This window comes from Protopterus annectens, chromosome 8.part0, assembly GCF_019279795.1.
Source record: "Protopterus annectens isolate FY-2018-M chromosome 8.part0, PAN1.0, whole genome shotgun sequence".
Classification (NCBI taxonomy): domain Eukaryota; kingdom Metazoa; phylum Chordata; order Ceratodontiformes; family Protopteridae; genus Protopterus; species Protopterus annectens.
Window position 1 is genome coordinate 1,193,742,762 of NC_056741.1, and position 17,776 is coordinate 1,193,760,537.

The 17,776-nt window shown below is 43.7% G+C and overlaps 1 protein-coding gene across 2 annotated transcripts in view; it reads right to left on the reverse strand.

The window, feature by feature from the left end:
• Positions 1-17,776, reverse strand: part of LOC122809297 (nectin-1-like) — a 386,062-nt gene that overhangs the window by 30,705 nt on the left and 337,581 nt on the right. For both annotated transcript variants that reach the window (XM_044080682.1, XM_044080681.1), the window contains exon 5: positions 16,388-16,536. In XM_044080682.1, the coding sequence (XP_043936617.1) occupies positions 16,388-16,536 (149 nt within the window). The remainder of the gene's footprint in view (positions 1-16,387; positions 16,537-17,776) is intronic.

A 17,776-nucleotide genomic window follows, 5' to 3' on the forward strand; every position in this document is an offset into this window, starting at 1 on the left:
AAACCCACTTCATGCTTCTTAAGACAGAAGAGGCGAACTTCATGACACCCATGCAGATGGACAAAACAGTTACAACTGCTGAATCCTACACAAATGCACTCTATAAGCACTTACACAAGTGCATGGATCATGCTATCCCAAATGGAACCAAGACGCTATCCTCCAAAAAAATGGAAGCCTATCTGGTGGTCCCCTGCCATAAACAAACTCTACAACAGAAGGAAGAAACTGTTGCAAAAGAGTAAAATCCTATGAGTGGAGGAGCTCCTTGGTCAGCCTCAGTAAGAAGCTGAGATCCCTTATAAGATCCTCCAAAGCTAGCTACGAAAACATAATCGCCACTGATTCTTAGGGCAACCACAAAGCATTCTATAGCTATGTCAAGAATCTCAATGGCAATACTCAGATCTGCTCAGAGTTGCAGCACAACGGCATGAAAATTACAGAACCAACTGATATTGTCAACATCCTGGCAGATACCCCCTCTCACCCCCTAAAGAGCCCATATCTATACAGGAAGAATGCAGAGTCCCTGTAATCACATCTATGTACGTAACAGCTGCACTGTCTTAAACCAAAAACACAGCATCCACGGGACAGGACAACATCCCAGGCTGTGTTTTACACGAACTTCAGAATGAACTGGCTCCCCACCTAAGCACCATGTTCAATCATAGTCTCGCATCAGGCTTTGTGCCCACTGAATGGCGCACAGCAACAGTTATCACACTCCACAAAGGGGGAGCCACCACTAATCCTGGGAACTATCGCCCCATCTGCAAGGCCATGGAACGTACATCATGGAACTCAAAAGACATTGGTAACCTCCAAACTCTGGACCCCACCCAGTTACGAGTTTGTGAAAGGTAGATCATGCCTTCTGAACCTGATAAGACTTCTTTGAGTCAGTCACCAAAGCCGGAGACGGGGGTAAGGTGGCTGAAACAGCCTATCTTGACCTCACCAAAGCTTTCAACACCATCCCCCATTCTGGAATTATAGTTTAAACTAGGTATAAATCCCTATGTCACAAGATGGTTTGCCAACTGGCTCACTGACAGAACCCACAATGTAAAAGTTGCAAACTCCAAATCTGACTTCAAACCAGTGACAAGTGGAGTACCACAGGGTTCAGTCCTGGGACCTCTCCTGTTTTATCTACTTCTCTGAAGTACAGGCTAACACAGAAGGCCTCTGGCTAATGAAACTCGCAGATGACTGCAAACAAGGAGCCATAGTAGAGTCCCCAAACGATGTGGACATCCTACAGAAGGGGCCTCACTAAGACAGATGCCTGGTGTCAGAAGCATGGTCTCAAGCTCAATGCCCAAAAGTGCATCATCCCCTTTGGTAAAAACTCTGTACCCATGAACTACCACATAAATGGCAGTCTACTTAATGCCGAATGTGTGATGAGACCTTGGGACCAGGTGGACAGTAGTCTCTCCTTTAATAACCAGATCTCCACAGTAGTCAGGAAATCCTTCTAGGTGGCACACCTCATCACAAAAGGGTTCTCGTCCAGGAAAGACAGAGGTCCTTGTTCCCCTCTATTCTGCACTCAGACCCATTATAGAGTACAACACCCCTTTTGGAATGTACCTCACAAGACATCTGCAGCAGCTGGAAAGGCCACAGAAGTACCTCACAAAGAAGATTACTGGCCTCAAACAGATGCCCTACACTGACAGTCTCAAAAAACTCCAGCTCTACTCTGTAGCATATTGCCTACTCCAAGGAGATCTCTGCCTAACATATAAAGCTATGTTAAACCCAAAGCTGTTGGACATGCTACACCTAAAGAAATCAAAATCCCTCAGAGCTACACGCTCTAGAGACCTAAACCTTGTCACCATAATAAACAGAACATGCTGGAGGGATAGATTCCATGTCCCAGAGACTTCCTATACTCTGGAACAAGCTACCCATCTGTGTCAAGCAAAGTTCCTTATTAGCACTCTTCAAGAAAAATCTTGAGCGGATGGGAAATAGGAAATGCACCCTGGGGATCACTTATGTGGTTCTGCTCGACAGGGGCACAGAAAATTAACTTTCTTGGGTGGAGTAAGCCAGGGAACCTTATTGGCTAGGCTTACTTAGACCCTTGGGCCGATAGCCTAGTACCTACCTATAATGTACGAGAGGTAGGGAGGGCTGTGCCGTACTGGCTCCCTTAGCCTGGATCCAGGTGCAAAACCTTTTCCACTTGTCAGCGTAGGATTTTCTAGTGCTGGGGCATCTGGGCCTCATGTATAACATCTAGAACTTGTTTGCTTAGGCTGGCAGTTTGAGGAGAGGTCAGGGAATAAGCCAGGCTGCCAGGTTGAGGGTCTGAAATTGGGGATGCATGAATTCTCCATTCCTCTGGGTCAGGAGTATTGGGACTTGGGGTAGATGACATGGTGGGAGGGGTGATGGGCTGTGCAGCAGTGGGTACCAGTGCTGGCATGGCCAGTCTGGAGGAATCAGGATTGCTCTCTGTTTTTCCTCCCTTATTTTGAGCAGTACCCTTGAAATGAGGGGTAGAGGGGGGAATGCATAGACTGAGAGGTTTACCCACTGGAAGGATACAGCATCCACTTTCCAGGCTTTGCTGTGAGGTTCCCTGGTGCAGAATTTGCTGAGCTGATGATTGGAGTGGGAGGCAAAGAGGTCGACCTTCGGGGTGCCCCATTTTTGGGTTACAAGGAAGGTTCTGTGGTCTAGCTGCCACTCGTGTGGGTCTAGCAGGTTTCTGCTTGAGTTGTCTACCAGAGAGTTTAAAGAGCCTGGCAGGAATTGTGCTAGCAGGTGTAGCTGCATGGCTGAGGCAGTGCGCCAAAGGGTCATGGCGAGCCTGCAGACAGTATAGAGTGTGTCCCTCCCTGCTTGTTGATATACCACATCACTGTGGTGTTGTCTGTTTTGATCAGTAGAGGCCCCGGGGAGAGTAGGGATCTGAAAGTTGTCATAGCGTGCAAACAGCTAATCTCTTTTTGGTTGATGTGCAGATGTATTTGATTTGGGCTCCAATGGCCCTGAATGCAGCTGCCATCCAGGTGAGCACCACAGCCATAGTCTGATATGTCTGTGGTGATGGTCTGAGCAGCGTGGGGTTGTGGTTGCATGCTGCTGCCCACCAAAGAAAATCTTTCCTTAGACAAGGTATCATTGGTATAAGAGTTTCCAGGTCTTGAGTGCTGACACCAAAGGCTTTTTAGGTACCATTGTAGTTTCCTCATATGCAGTCTGGCATATGGAATGAGTAGAATACAAGAGACCATGAACCCTAGAGCTTGCAGGATCTTCCTTTCGGCTAACTGGGTTCTGGTAGCTAGTAGTCTGTCGGGTTGGCTTGTTTTTCTGAAGTAAGGAATGCCATCTGGGATGCTGTGTCCAGGCTTGCGGCCAGTAATTCAATTTTTTGCGTGGGGAGTAGTTTTGATTTCTTTTTATTGATAGTATACCCCAGGGAGGTCAGTAGGTCCTTTACAAAGGTCAGGTGCTGGAGCAGCTCTTCCTGTCTGCCTGAATCAAGCAGTTGTCTAAGTATGGGTAAATTTGAATATTTCTTTGCTTGCAAAAAGCAATGCGGGAGCCAGACATTTTGTGAAAACTGTGGGAGCAGTAGATAAGCCAAAGGGTACTGAAAGTGCATAGATCCTGCCCTGAAACATAGGTATTTCCCTGCATGATTCCCTGATTGGGATGTGTAGGTAGGCCTCTTAGATCTAGGGTGGCTAACCAAGCATCTCTGGAAAGCATAGGTAGAAGATGCTGGAGGGTGAGCATTTTGAATTTTGGTATCACCGGAAAGGGGTTTAGAATGGATAGATAGAGGATGGGGAGCAGTGTGCCCTCTTTTCTGGCCACCAGGAAGAGTCTGGAATAGAAACCTTGGCCTATCTGTTCTGCAGGAACACGCTCTAGTGCCCTCATGGAGAGCAGGGAGAGGACTTTTTTCCTCTCTGCCCACTTGTTTGGAGGAAGATCTGGGACCCCTTTTGGGGTCGGCAGAGTGTGGAAATAAAATTTGTATCCCTGGGACACTATGCTGAATACCCAGCGGTCACTGGTAATGGTGGTCCAATTGTTTGCATGGAAGGAGAGTTTTCCTCCTAGGGACACTAGCAGGTGGGCAAGGGGGGGGGGGGGTGGTAGGGTAAAGTCATTGTGAGGTCTTACCATAGGGCGGTGGCCTTGCACTCCCCGTTTTTGTAGAGGAGGAACTCCATTGCTTAGATCTCTGCGTTCCCTGGGGCCGTTGTCAGGTGGGTCTGCTTCCCCTGGGCCTGGGCTGAGCTGGCCTGGGAGAGGGGGGGGGACCAGTGCTTGGAGGGGCAATGCCTACTGAACCTCGGTGGCTGTACCTGTAAGAATCTGTCTGCATAGATTTAGCTTTTTCTTCCATCTTTGTTAAGACCTCTTCTGCCTTGGTGCCAAATAAGTTGTCTTTGTTCAAGGGTGCGTCCAATATTTTAGATTTGACATGGTCTGGCAAAGTCTGTTCTTTAAGCCAAGCGTGCCTTCTAAGGACAGAACCAGTGACTAAGATGCTTCTAGGGCGTCAAAGCCACATTGTAAGGTTTGCTCCTTTACTTGACTTGCAGAATGCATCAACTCTTGCAACACTATTTTCTGCACAAGCTGGAAAAGTAGATATTTGAGGAGTTCCATGGTATGCTGTTGATATTTGAACATATGAACTGACAATTTAATGCTCTAATAGCAAGAGTAGCAGAGGTGTATACTTTTTTATCCTATCTATCTAATGCCTAGGAAATCCCTATCCGAGGGGTGGGATTCTTAGCTGAAGTTGCAGGATTCCTTTAGGTCCTTGACAGATGACCTCAAGGTCAGCAGAAGGATTTTTAAAAAGAAATTTGTTAGAGTCAGGGACTCTAATACCGGTCAGGTTTCCTGGGTACAGGAGGGAGGGTGTCAGGAGTCAGACTGGATTCCATAAAAACATCATCCACAACATCCAGGACAGGAGGAATGGCCAGAGATCTGTGCTGTGGTAGATCTAAGAATTCCCAGAGTCTCTTTTTTGACTGAGGGTAGTCTTGACATTCCCATTGGAAATGCTCCCTTAAAGTATGTAGGGTTTCCACAGAGGAAAAGTCCTTGGATGGAGAGGCTAAAGGGATGGATTCCTCTGCATCAGCATCCTCATAAGAAGAGAGGTTGCATATCTTCATAGTCAGATGCATCAGAGTCCTCAGACTCCTGTTCAGTTAAAACCACTGGCCTCCCCTAATAAACATAAGGTCTTCCATCATTTTAAGCATTTGAGTCTGAGGCAAGGAAGCCGGTGGCTTAACTTGGGTCGTGGGTTTTTTGGGTGTGGTTCATACCCTGGGCCTTAAACTCGTTAGTTTTTGAAAGAACTGAAGATGTGAAAGTCGTCCATCTGTGTCATATAAAAGGTAGAGACATCCGCAGGATCCTTAGTTGAATTAAAGTCTTGCGGCATACCGGACTCCGAAAGGGTCTGGGTAGTGGCCTGCGAATCTACAGAAGCGGTTGTCAGGGGCTGTGAAAAACGCCTCACTGAGGACCGGAGAACAGACTAACTTAACAGAAGCGTCATCGGCAGTGGTCTGTCTCTGTCTTTATCCTTACGTTTTTTTCAAAAGATCGGCAGTCGGAAGGCTTACCAAAGCCATACAGGAATTTGAGGATTGAGAGCAAAATTATCTAGCTACAATAAGGGCCCAACGATGTAGAGTTCTGGCATTGAACAAAGCACAAATGCAACAGCGGGGGACATCGTGGTCTGGGCCTAAACATGTGATGCAGTAAGAATGGAAGTCTCGGTGTGGTATTTGCTTTCCAAAGGTGAGACAATTGTTAACTTTTTCTGACAGTTTACAGCAAGAAAAGAAGGATCCCCAATGCAGTAGTTACCTTTAGAAGAGTTCACTTTGGAAACAAAACTCAGGTAGCGGCCAACCAGCACTAGTGCGAACTGCTTCTGCATCAGGCTCCTCGGAAAGAAAGACTGATGTAAATGGCATCCGCTGCCTTATTTTATACCACTGACATCAGTTCAAGCGACAGCAACAGACGCAGAAATACTAAGTTTCTGGTTGTCGGGCTGGCCGAGGGCTACCCTGCCAGGGATAACCCAAATAATGACCAACAGTGAAAGAAGAACATCCACAGTTTTCCACTTCTTCACTGATTTCTAGAAAGAGGTCTCTGAAGAGTGGAAAAGTGTACACCCACAGCAGAAAGGGTTTTACAACCTTCTCACAACTCCTGGTCAAGGTGTCTGACTGTAGGGCCAATCTGGGACAAGCCTTCAAAGACAGCATGACAAAATAAGACTTTAAGGGCTCTGCAAAGTCACACAGGGGCATCCAGGCATGCCTCTTTATGGAAACACCTGAGCCTGCTGCTCTAGTAATTCCTTCAGCTGCATATGAAAAGTCTCCTGGAAAAATGAGACATGGAGATTAGGGTGGCCAACTGATATGCAAGAAACAACTCCTAAGAGGACAGCTCCTGAGAGGGTATCTGAAAGTTCTTTAAATCGGATCCCTCTGCAATGTAGTGAAATGTGCCAGGTAATTGAAGGACCCAAGAGTAAGGGTCGATAACGCATAAACTCGCCTCCCAAACCTATCCATCATCTGACACTCCATATTGGGTGGATAGAGGAACTTTCCTTTGCTAGTTCCTTCTTTGCGGCAGCCGCTACCACCATAGCATCCACAGGCAGTCCCCCCTGGTCCAAAAAGGTTTATCCTCAGGGGCCGTTACAATTACGTCTGGTCTCTTGGGGATCAGCTCCATGGTGTCAGGCACCTTTCCACGCTCGCTGAGAGATCAACTCAATGAACTCATCTGCGGGCATAGACACCCAGGAGGTAGATGGGCTGGGGTACAAAAGCCTACAGGTACAAAGATACCTCAGCTGAAGGGTTAATGGGCTTCCAATTGCCCCTCTGCTTAAGGATTTCTAAGACGTCTTCAAAGGAGACATAGGGGGTAATCTGGGGGCTCTTAGTCTTCCTCGAAATCCGCGTCTTCCATGATGGACTTCTGGGGAGTCCAAGCGCTTCCTCTTACACAGCTTCTTCTTAGGGACCTCCTCCGTGGGGTGATCTGGGAAGGCCTCAGAAGAAGAGGTAACCTGAGCTTTCGGTACCTGCTGTCTCTCTAGAGGGAATGGGCTGAGGCTCTGATGAGTGTGGCATGGATAGTGGTTCTGGGGGGGAGGGGCACTGACTCAAAGGCAGAACCACTGACAGAGAAGAGGGACCTTGGAATCGAAGGGGCTGGCCTCGGAACAGTGGTCCCCTCCTGCACCCATGAAAACTCCCCTGAGGTCAAAGCCAGGGCCAAGCTCAACAGTGCCAAAGCACTGAGGTGCAGAGAAGGACTGAAAAAATTTGAGCTGACCCTAACCCCTCAGAAGACAGGCAAGCTACGGCCACAAGAGCTCTCTGGCTTAGCCAAACAACTCAGAGCAATCATCAGCACTGAAGACAAAGATATCCTCGGAACTGATGGCTCTACAACCTCCAAATAATTTAGAGGAGGAGGAAGAAATGGAGGAAAAGTTGACGGAAAAGAACCCTGACCCAAGGAGTAGGGAACAGCGGATGTCCCCATCACAACTTGAGCCCAAGCATCTTCCTCACCAATCTCTCCATGTCATCCTTAGTAAGACTCCTGGAAGGATGTACCAAGACAACAGATGTGGAGACCTAGGCCTTTCTAAGAAGGGAGATAGCAACCTGTCAGAAAACAGGTCAATAAAGGGGAATAATGAGTCCTTGGAAGAGACTGAGACTCCTTACCAGGTGGTGGTTCCAAGGTCACACTGAAAAGGATTGCGACTCTTTGCTAATCGGCGCCAATGTCATTGGTTCAGGCGAATTTGTTGGGACTGAGGGATTAGTCAATCTGGTAGTTGGCTCTGAGGGAAGGGTCGGAACAGAGTTTCAATATCTTGGCGCTCAAGATCAAGGGAGAGGTCGGTGCCAAGGAACTCCTCTTCTCTGAAGCTTTCAAAGAGGAAGAAGCTGGACTGGGAAGGACAGATTTACCTTTTAGATTTAGATTTCACTGGTGGCGAAGCTCCAGATATGGCCTCATTGAACAAGCAGGGAAGACTACCTTTTGATATTCAACTTTTCTTTCAACCAATGGTCTGTGGCTGAAAGAGTGAGAAATACAGCAATGCTCCTGTAGAGGACCCACAAAGTATACGCACAGTGAGTGAGAATCTGATTATGAGATTTTATGCACAGCGTTTAAAACCAGAAGGTTTTTCTTTATCAACCATTCTTTAGTTGTTCCACTCACACGTATGAAAAAGGAAGACGGCAAACACTGAAAAGGAGACTAGGAGTAGAGAAAGGGAGAAATTTTATTTATTTGATTTATTTTTTTATTACCAGAAAGAGAAGGGTCAGAAAAGGAGGGACCATCAACAATGATGGCCTATCTTTAATCTACTGCAGTAGTTCTTGACTAACAAAAAGCGAGAGAAAGAAAAAAAGTACTAATGACAGAATCTAGAGTGCTTTTGTACAAAGAAAAAGGGTAAGGAAAGACAAAGAAATTAGCAAACAATAAGCTTTATGACTTATCTGGCTCGAGAGACTGATAAGCACATCTGTACTGCAAGGTAGCAAATGAAATCTGAGGTAATGCAAGTGCATCGCAGGTAACGATTGATAGCACCCATTGAGGAGAAAATGAAAACTGATGACATCAGATTGCCTTTATTTCAGTTCTTACATGTTGGAAACTGGCAGAAAGGAGGGAAATGGAAAACAAATTCTGGTGATGTGCATCACACCCCTTCAAATAAGATCCCATACTAAGCAATAAGGTCTGGTGTGGGAAGACCATGTACAAGATGCCCAAACACAAGCGCAGGAAAAAGAAACAGGCAAGGACTTCTTTGCTGCATTGTAGGTTTCTCTGCTCTCTTTCTTCTCCTTTTGCATTGACAATGGGATAAAAAAGAAGCATAGCAGAAGAGTCAATCCCTACGCTCCTCATTCAAGTTAATTACAATGTAGACAACTGTGCCAAACTGAAAGTTTAGACGTTAAGTCAGCAGAGGGTAAAGCTGTATATATCTTGAAGTGAGCAGGCATGGGAACGGTAGTGTGTGAATACGTGTGTGTTACATAAGTTTATCCACCTTTTCACATGCTGCAAGCTTCAGTGACATTGAGAAAAGGCCTATGCCAATCAACTACTTTTGGGTTGGCTGGGTGATGTACCCCAGCATCTGTGCTAAGTGAAGATGATTACGGGAAGATGCTGTGGAGATTTCCAATTGCACTGTAGTTTATAGCAAAAAACAACAAAAGTATGTCAGGGCAGTAGTATGCTCTCCAATTCTTACAAAGAATTTTTACAATTAACTCATCAAAAGTAGGTTTGACTCTCCCACATGGAGGTTAGGGGATACAACATAGCCTAGAGCTACAGAAACAGTAATGTCAGCATTATGTGTTGGGAGTCATGGCGGATTGTTCTAAACACAGCTATCAGACAATAAATCTCTTGGAACTGTTCATCTGACTATCCCTGCCTGAAATCTGCACTCTTCTGCGTGACTACAGCAATGTACATGTTTGACCATCTTCTTTTAGGTCACAGAATCTGGAAAGGTAATACTCAAATACTCTAAGCAGATGCAACTCCTTACTTTTCCAAATAAAGTAAAAACAAATGATGCGAATAAACAGATTTAAAGCAAATTCTGAGATCTCTGAGAAGGAATTTGGAATGCATTTTAGGGAAAATTGTATCCTAACAAAGCGCAGTAAGAAGTTCTATGTACAACAGTCCTCTATTGGAGAGCTCTTAGCCAATATGAGAAAATAGCTTTTAAAGACAAACTGTGTACACTTTCTACAGGTTCAAGATCTGCCTGCTCTGCAGAGAGACACACTTACTTTAAAGCAGAACAGGATTGTCAAAGAAAAAGTGCTTTTCAGAAAAGCCATTCCACTGGTTTGTCTTCTCAGTACAGAAGAAACGAGGTCTCATACATAGCTTAACTACAGAGCAGCTCAATCTAGCAAAAAAAAAAAAAAAAAAATCTTCAAGACAGTAACTGCTTAATCAAAGTCAAATGTGTAGTGTGGTGAAACCTATCTTAGGAGCACTCAGGCATAACGCTTCCTGGGGAAAGACACCAATCAACTGCAGTGTGCCACTCAAAATATTCGCAGAGGACAAGCCTCAAAGTACAGTTGTGTACACTTAACATAGATGTTAGAGTGTATTCACGTTCCCATTGGGGGTCGCCACAGCAGATCATCTGTTTCCATTTCTTCCTGTCCTCTGCATCATGTTCTTTCACACCAACAGCCTGCATGTCCTCCCTCACCACATCCATAAATCCTATCTTAGGCTTTCCTCTTTCCTGGCAGCTCCATGTTAAGCATTCTTTTCCCAATATACCCAGCATCCCTCCTCAGCACATGTCCAAACCAATGCAATCTCGCCTCTCTTGCTTTGTCTCCAAACTGTCCAACCTGAGCTGACCCTCTAATATACCGATTCCTGATCCTGCCCATCCTAGTCACACACAGTGCAAATCTTAACATCTTTAACTCTGCCACATCCAGCTCTCCTGCCTTTTCGTCAGTGCCACAGACTCCAGCCCATACAACATAGCTGGTCTCACTACCCTCTTGTAGACCCTTCCCTTTCACTCTTACTGGTACCAATCTGTCACAAATCACTCCCGACACTCTCCACCCATTCCATCCTGCCTGTACTCTCTTCTTCACCTCTCTTCCACACTCACCATTACTATGAACCGTTGATCCCAAATACTTAAACTCATCCACCTTTACCAACTCTATTCCCTGCATCCTCACCATTCCTCTACCCTCCCTCACATTTACACACAATATTCTGTTTTAGCCCTTGCTGACCTTCATTCCTCTCCTCTCTAAGGCATATCTCCACCTCTCCAGGGTCTCCTCAACCTGGTCCCTACTCTCACTACATATCACATCATAGTCCACGGGGCCTCCTGTCTGATCTCATCTGTCAACCTGTCCATCACCACTGCAAATAAGAAAGGACTCAGAGCTGATCCTTGATGTAATCCAACCTCCACCTTAAACGTATCTGGTCACTCCCACCGCAGTCCTCACCAATGTCACACTACCCTCGTACATATCCTGTACCACTCCTGCATACTTCTCTGCCACTCCCGACTTCCTCATACAATACCACAACTCCTCTCTAGGCACCCTGTCATATGCTTTCTCTAAGCTCACAGAGACACAATGCAACTCCTTCTGACCTTCTCTGCATTTCTCCAACAACTCTCTCAGACCAAATATTGCATCGGTAGTGCTCTTTCCTGGCATGAAACCCATACTGCGGATCACTAATCATCACCTCCCTTCTTAACCTAGCTTTCACTACTCTTTCCCATAACTTCAAGCTGTGTCTGATCAATGTTATCCCTTTGTAGTTACTGCAGCTCTGCACATCGCCCTTATTCTTAAAGATAGGTACCAAAACACTTTCTCGACTCCTCAGGCATCCTCTGACTTTCCAAAATTTCAATAAACAATCTGGTTAAAAATTCCACTGCCATTTCACCTAAGCACCTCCATGCTTCCACTGGTATGTCATCTGGGTCAACAGCCTTTCCATTCTTCATCCTCTTCATAGCTGTCCTTACTTCCTCCTTGCTAATCTACTTCACTTCCTGATTTACTACCCCCACATCATCCAACCTTCTCTCTATCTCATTCTCTTCATTCATCAGCCTTTCAAAGTACTCTCTCCATCTACTCAACACACTCTCCTCACTTGTGAGTACGTTTCGCTCACTATCCTTTATCACCCTTACCTGCTGCACAGCTTTCCCAGCTCTGTCCCTCTGTCTAGCCAATCGGTACAGGTCCTTTTCTCCCTCTTTAGTGTCCACTCTCTCATACAACTCTCCATATGCCCTATCCTTCGCCACCTCTCTCTTTGCTATGCTTCTCATGCCCTTATACTCATGTCTACTTTCTTCATCTCTTTGTGCATCTTCCTCTACTCTTGTACGTCACCCTATGCTCCCTCCCTCTTCTTAAAATACGTATTCACCACAGCCATGTCCATCCTTTTTGCAAAATCCACAATCTGACCTTCTGCATTCCCCACCTTAACACCATACCTACCCATCACTTCCTCATCCCCTCTGTTCACTTCACCAACATGCCCATTGAGGTCCGCTCCAATCACTAGTCTCAACCTTGGGTACACCCACCACCACTTCATCCAACTCATTCCAAAATTTTTCTCTCTCATCCATCGCACACCCAACTTGTGGAACATATGCAGTAACCACATTCATCATTACACCATCAATTTCAAGCTATAAATAATGGCTTAGAAGCATCATCGGCAGTTTTGGACCTCAATAGCCTGTCTTTTTCTTTGTGTTTTTTCGGTATTCCAGTAGTTGGATGGCTAACCAACGTCATTTGTGGATAATTAAACAGAGAACCGAGATATTTTGAAGCAAAAATGTACTGATGACTGATAGTGATTAAATAAAGCACAAAACCAACAGCAAGGTACGTCGTGGTCAGGGCCTAGGCAAGGCATGCAGTACAAATGAAAATCCTTATGAGGTATTTGCTTCCCACAAGTAATACAATTATTAACTTTTACTGACATTGGCAAGGAGCAAGAAAAAGTTTCCTCAACGGGGTACTTGGCTTAAAGTTGAAGACTTCGGTTCTGAAACTCGAAAATGAAAATTTCAAGAGTCGGCCAACTGGCACTTGCAAACTGCTTCTGCTTTGGGCACCGAGCGACAAGAAAGACTGATGTAATGACGTCAGGTCGTTGGGGGTATAAAACATGCAGCCGACGTCATAGAAGGGACAGCAACTGACGCAGGACCCAAGACTTAGTTAATCAAGCCGACTGAGGGCAACCTGCCAGCAGACTACCCCAAATGTAATGACTGCAACAGTGAAACACGAACATCAATATACAGTAGCCAAGCAAATTAAACAGAGAACCTTTGAGAGGTTGCAGAAAACGGGAATGCACAGAGTAAACCCATGCATACAAGGCAAAAACATGCAAATTCTACAAAGAAATCAAACATCAGCACTGAACTCCAGCCTCTGGAACTTGAGACAGTATTTTAAGTTATATCTGTTAATGGGTTAGCCCAAGGGACACGCGCATCTCCTTCCATGGGGTGACCTGGTCTCAATGACTTGCCTGGACTTGCACAGTATGCAAATGCAGGCTGAAGAACTCAAATCCTGGACTACAGGAAGCAGCTCATAAAACCTCACAGCCTTAATCCTTAAAACTAAATGCCAAACAAATATGCAGTGCTGCATTTCTGTGCTGCCTGCATTCCACATAGGTAAATTCAGTATACGAAACGGAGATAGTAGCTTCTGCCTGAAGTGAGAAAAAGGTATTTGCTGTTGGAAGGCAGTTACAGCTGCAGAGCTGCCTGCCATCCTTTGGGAAATGCAAATCCTGTCCTCATTCAGGCATATGCAAATCAGAAAGAAATTTAATAAGAACTAGCTACAATACCATGCAAGTTACTCCTCATATCCAATCAAATTTTTACTAAATGCAGGGTATATGAAGGCACAGTACACCTGACCGTCAGACTCTAGACACAACTAGGGGATGTCAAGTATGGTGAAACTCCTTACAGATCATAACTGAAATTTTGAAAGAAACTGAGGGGGGCCCAAAGAAATCAACAATGACAAAAAGAAAGCACACGCAGTCCAGACTGACTCCTTCCTTTTTGGCAAAACATTTCTTCACTAAAGCAAACATGCCCAGCTAATGGGTATACCATCTTTATAGAATGTCCCCGACCACCTCAGATTTAGGACAATTCACAGGGCACATCCGATCTTATACCAAGAGAAAATGTCACTCAACTAATGTAACTATCAAACTACCTTCAGATAAATTAAAATTAGACTGTGGTTGTCATCACATAAAGAAGAAATTAGCAAGCCGCCTCCCCACTGTATTTATCTGTCCTTAACACAAGTGTAATAAGCACGACAGAGGTGAAAAGCATTCAGAAGCAGTATGCCAACACCATTTCTCTCCAAATCTTCAATAAAGACAACTATCCAGAGCAAAGATGTACTGACCTGTGAAAACACCAGATGTACACACGGCAAATGTACATTTCAAGGGTAATCGTATGTATATAAAATGGATACTCTAGCACACAATCTTTTTCAAATTCCTTAGAAAAATCATGAGATAAATCTTTGATTGCACAACCAACGACCCAAGCTCCTTGGGTAACACCAGTGATACAAGAGATGCAGACACTCGAAGCTTGTCTTCTGCTGAATGGCTATCAATACTACTTGCAGATATTGCACAGGTTTTACTTCATTGGATAGTAAGGAGTTCACCACTTCACAGGAAGCTTGCCCAAAGTACAGATGCTGGCTTTCACCAGTGACCAGTGGCTTTACATTTCCTACAAATAAAATTAGCCCACAGGACTGGGTTAAGTGAACCTGAAATTGGCAGCTGGAACAGCAAAATGTAAGTTTTAAAACAAGCAAGGCATAGTTTATCTGAAAGATAGAGTGTATCTTACTAACCTAACAGAATTTCCATGTTCAAAGCTTGGTTCAAGAATATTTTCTGAAAAAACTCAAGAAATGGAACAATGCAAAGAAAAATTTAATTTTGCTCAACTTGGATGGCTAGTTTATAGCTGCTACATAAAACCTCTAACCTGAAAGAAAACTGACCTGGCTTTGAAAATAAAAACAGTCAACTATACCCAAAAAAGTAAACAGTAGCCTGCAAGAAATGAGCCAGTGAAGCAAGTGTAGTAAGGAGCACATGCTAGAAAGGCTAAAGCCTAAACAGGTGCTTTGGAGTAGCCACACACCTCTAAGAAAAAAAGAGGACATGAGAAAAATAAAATCCTGGGTGATCATCAATGCTAACCTGGATTTCTGACACTACTGTCATCATCTGAGAACAGTGCCATGGTACTTGTGCTTCTCCATAATGCAAAGATGGTGGTAACTTTTACATTCGTAGTCCAGTATCTGCCTACTGAGGAAAACTACAAAAAACTCCCTTAAATGAAGCCACGGCAGTTCTAAAGGCTAGAAAAGTGATCCCACGTGTCTGGGTGGAGGTATCCTCTACCTTATGTACTAAAGTTCAGCCAGTTAAACAGTTCTTACAAAAAAAGGAAGGGAATGAAACTACATTTAATTATTGGGGATAAAGCAAACGTGTGACTGTTTGTATGTGGTGGGGGAGTGAAGTGCAAGGAGGCTATGCCCTTCTGCATTCCTGTCATTATTTTAGCAAACACCAAATCAAAAACACCCAGTTCTGGAAACAAAATCTCTCTTTTGTAAAATGTAATCTGTGTCTCTCCCCCCATACAAACAGACATCTTTTTGGTAAGGGAGGTACAGGATAAAATTAAATTAAGCAGCATTTCTCTGAGGCGACTCAGATTACACATTTCTGCGCTTGTGAAGGGGTCTGGGGATGTCACAGGTGACTCCACTTTTAAAAGTTTAAACAGATTTCTGATATTGGTGTATAGCCAATGAAATACAAAGGCCAGCAGCAGCTGTAGAGTTTTTTTTATCTGCAGTGTCTTAACTAGACAAGCACTAATAAGGGACTCCTGATAACTTCACTTGGTTTGTCCTCTTTGATGACAAATTTCCTGGAAAAAAATGTAATTCCACACTACGGTTAACAATGGAGAATACTAGCTAGACAGTAAAAATGCACACAGGAGGATAATGACTGCAATGCATGCTGGAGGAGATGGGGTACAACTATTACAGGGAACATTCCTTGAGGGGATTACCAAACGTAACACAGTGCACATCAAGAACTCACCCTAGTGCCACCAACTGTCTTAATGCCATGATAAGTTAGAAGTTACCAGCCAAGTTGACTTTTCCAACAACTAAATATCAACACTGTTCAATGCAGCTCTACAAAAAGACTGCTGCAGTAGTTACCAGCAGGAAAATCATCATTTCTGGGTGCTTTAACCAAAAGCAAAAGAAGTATCTCTGACAAAAATCTGTATGTTTTAGAACTATAAAAAAATGAAATCTGCATTGGCAATTTTTTACACTGTTACTTAGTTTCTCATTATCAGCTCTACTCACTGCAGTTTACCAAAAGCAAATCAAGTGTTTCTCATTATCAGCTCTACTCACTGCAGTTTACCAAATGCAAATCAAGTTTTTATCATTAAAGGATAAAATAACTACTAATGACAAGAATGCAATACCTCAGAACAATGTTTAAAGACAAAAACTCAAAGTATAAACACTGCGTCATAGAAATGTCAGTGCCAAAAACACATTTTGGCAGAAAATTCCAGACAAAAGAAAATACTAACCTCTAACCAGAATGTGCTGGAAGACCCTAACTGTTCCCAGGTTGTTTGTCACCTCACAAACTAAAGTGCCATTGAAACTTGCATCCACACGTTCCACAGTCAGACGAGGATTTCCACTGTTCACCATTTCAGAGCGCGTTCCATTTATTCTGAAACATGGAGGGAAACATTAGCACAAGGATCTCTCTCCTATTCCATTCAACTTAAAAGTCACACCAGTGTCAGCCTTGCACAATTCCATAAAAAGTAAAAACAGCAGCATATTTACACATTCAGAAATTAAATTTCTTATAGTCAGGACACAATAGTGATAAAGCAAACTGTTGTGCACAGTGCTGTTATTTCATCAAAGCCTCAAAGAACACACACTTAAGTGAACGTCTCTGTACCACACAACAGCAACATATTTTTAAACATTCTTTCAAACAATTTATTACCCAAGCTGCTGCATGGCAACAGAAACACCATTCAGGCCATTATTTAGTCGGCAGTATTTGTTATTTAATAAAATATGTCTTCCTTCTACAATTTTCCCCACTTAATGGAATTCAAAAGCAGATGCAATCACAAAACAGTGGTTAATAACAGGCCTTGTCAAGTGTCCTGCTGTGTTTAGTATGCAAAACTAAACTACAACTGAAATTGGGCCTGTATCACTTTAAGGAGATAAAACATTAGTAATGGAAAATGAGCCATCCTGAAAATTGAGCCAACAACACACCTAGGACAATGACAAAACAAAAACTGCCGCCTTCACACAGGAAAGAGAGAAGACACCCGGAAGATGGCAGTGCATCTAATAAATACATGGTTCTAGCAAAAACAGCAATGTTCCAGCTGCTTTTGGTTGGTGTTTTAAAGGACAAGCATCTAGTTTCATCATGCGGCAACTACTACATGGCAACAGCAGGTAAGACATCAAAATCCCAATGCTGAAGGAAAGGAAAAATCCCCATCTCCTCAGAGCATCTAATCTCAATATGCAGGCTCTTGCTCCCAGGCAAGACTAAAAAAAATGTCATCAATCCTGTCCAAGAAATCAAACATTAAGAGATACAAAATGATTTTCAATATCTAATCTAAATTGGACAAAACAATCTTTAAGATATCAGTAAACACTTTTTTTTTTTTTTTTTTTTTTTTTTTAACCAAAATGTAGTCACTCTATCACTAGACAAATAAGCACAATGGACTGTGGACTAAACTCCAGGTTTTATTCTCCCTTGTACACATTATATCTATATATATATATATATATATATATATATATATATACATACATACACATACACACGCATATACATACATATCTATATCTAAACAGGACAGTTTTGTACCTACCATAAATGTAGATGTTAGAGTGTACACCCTGCTGCAAATTTTAAATTT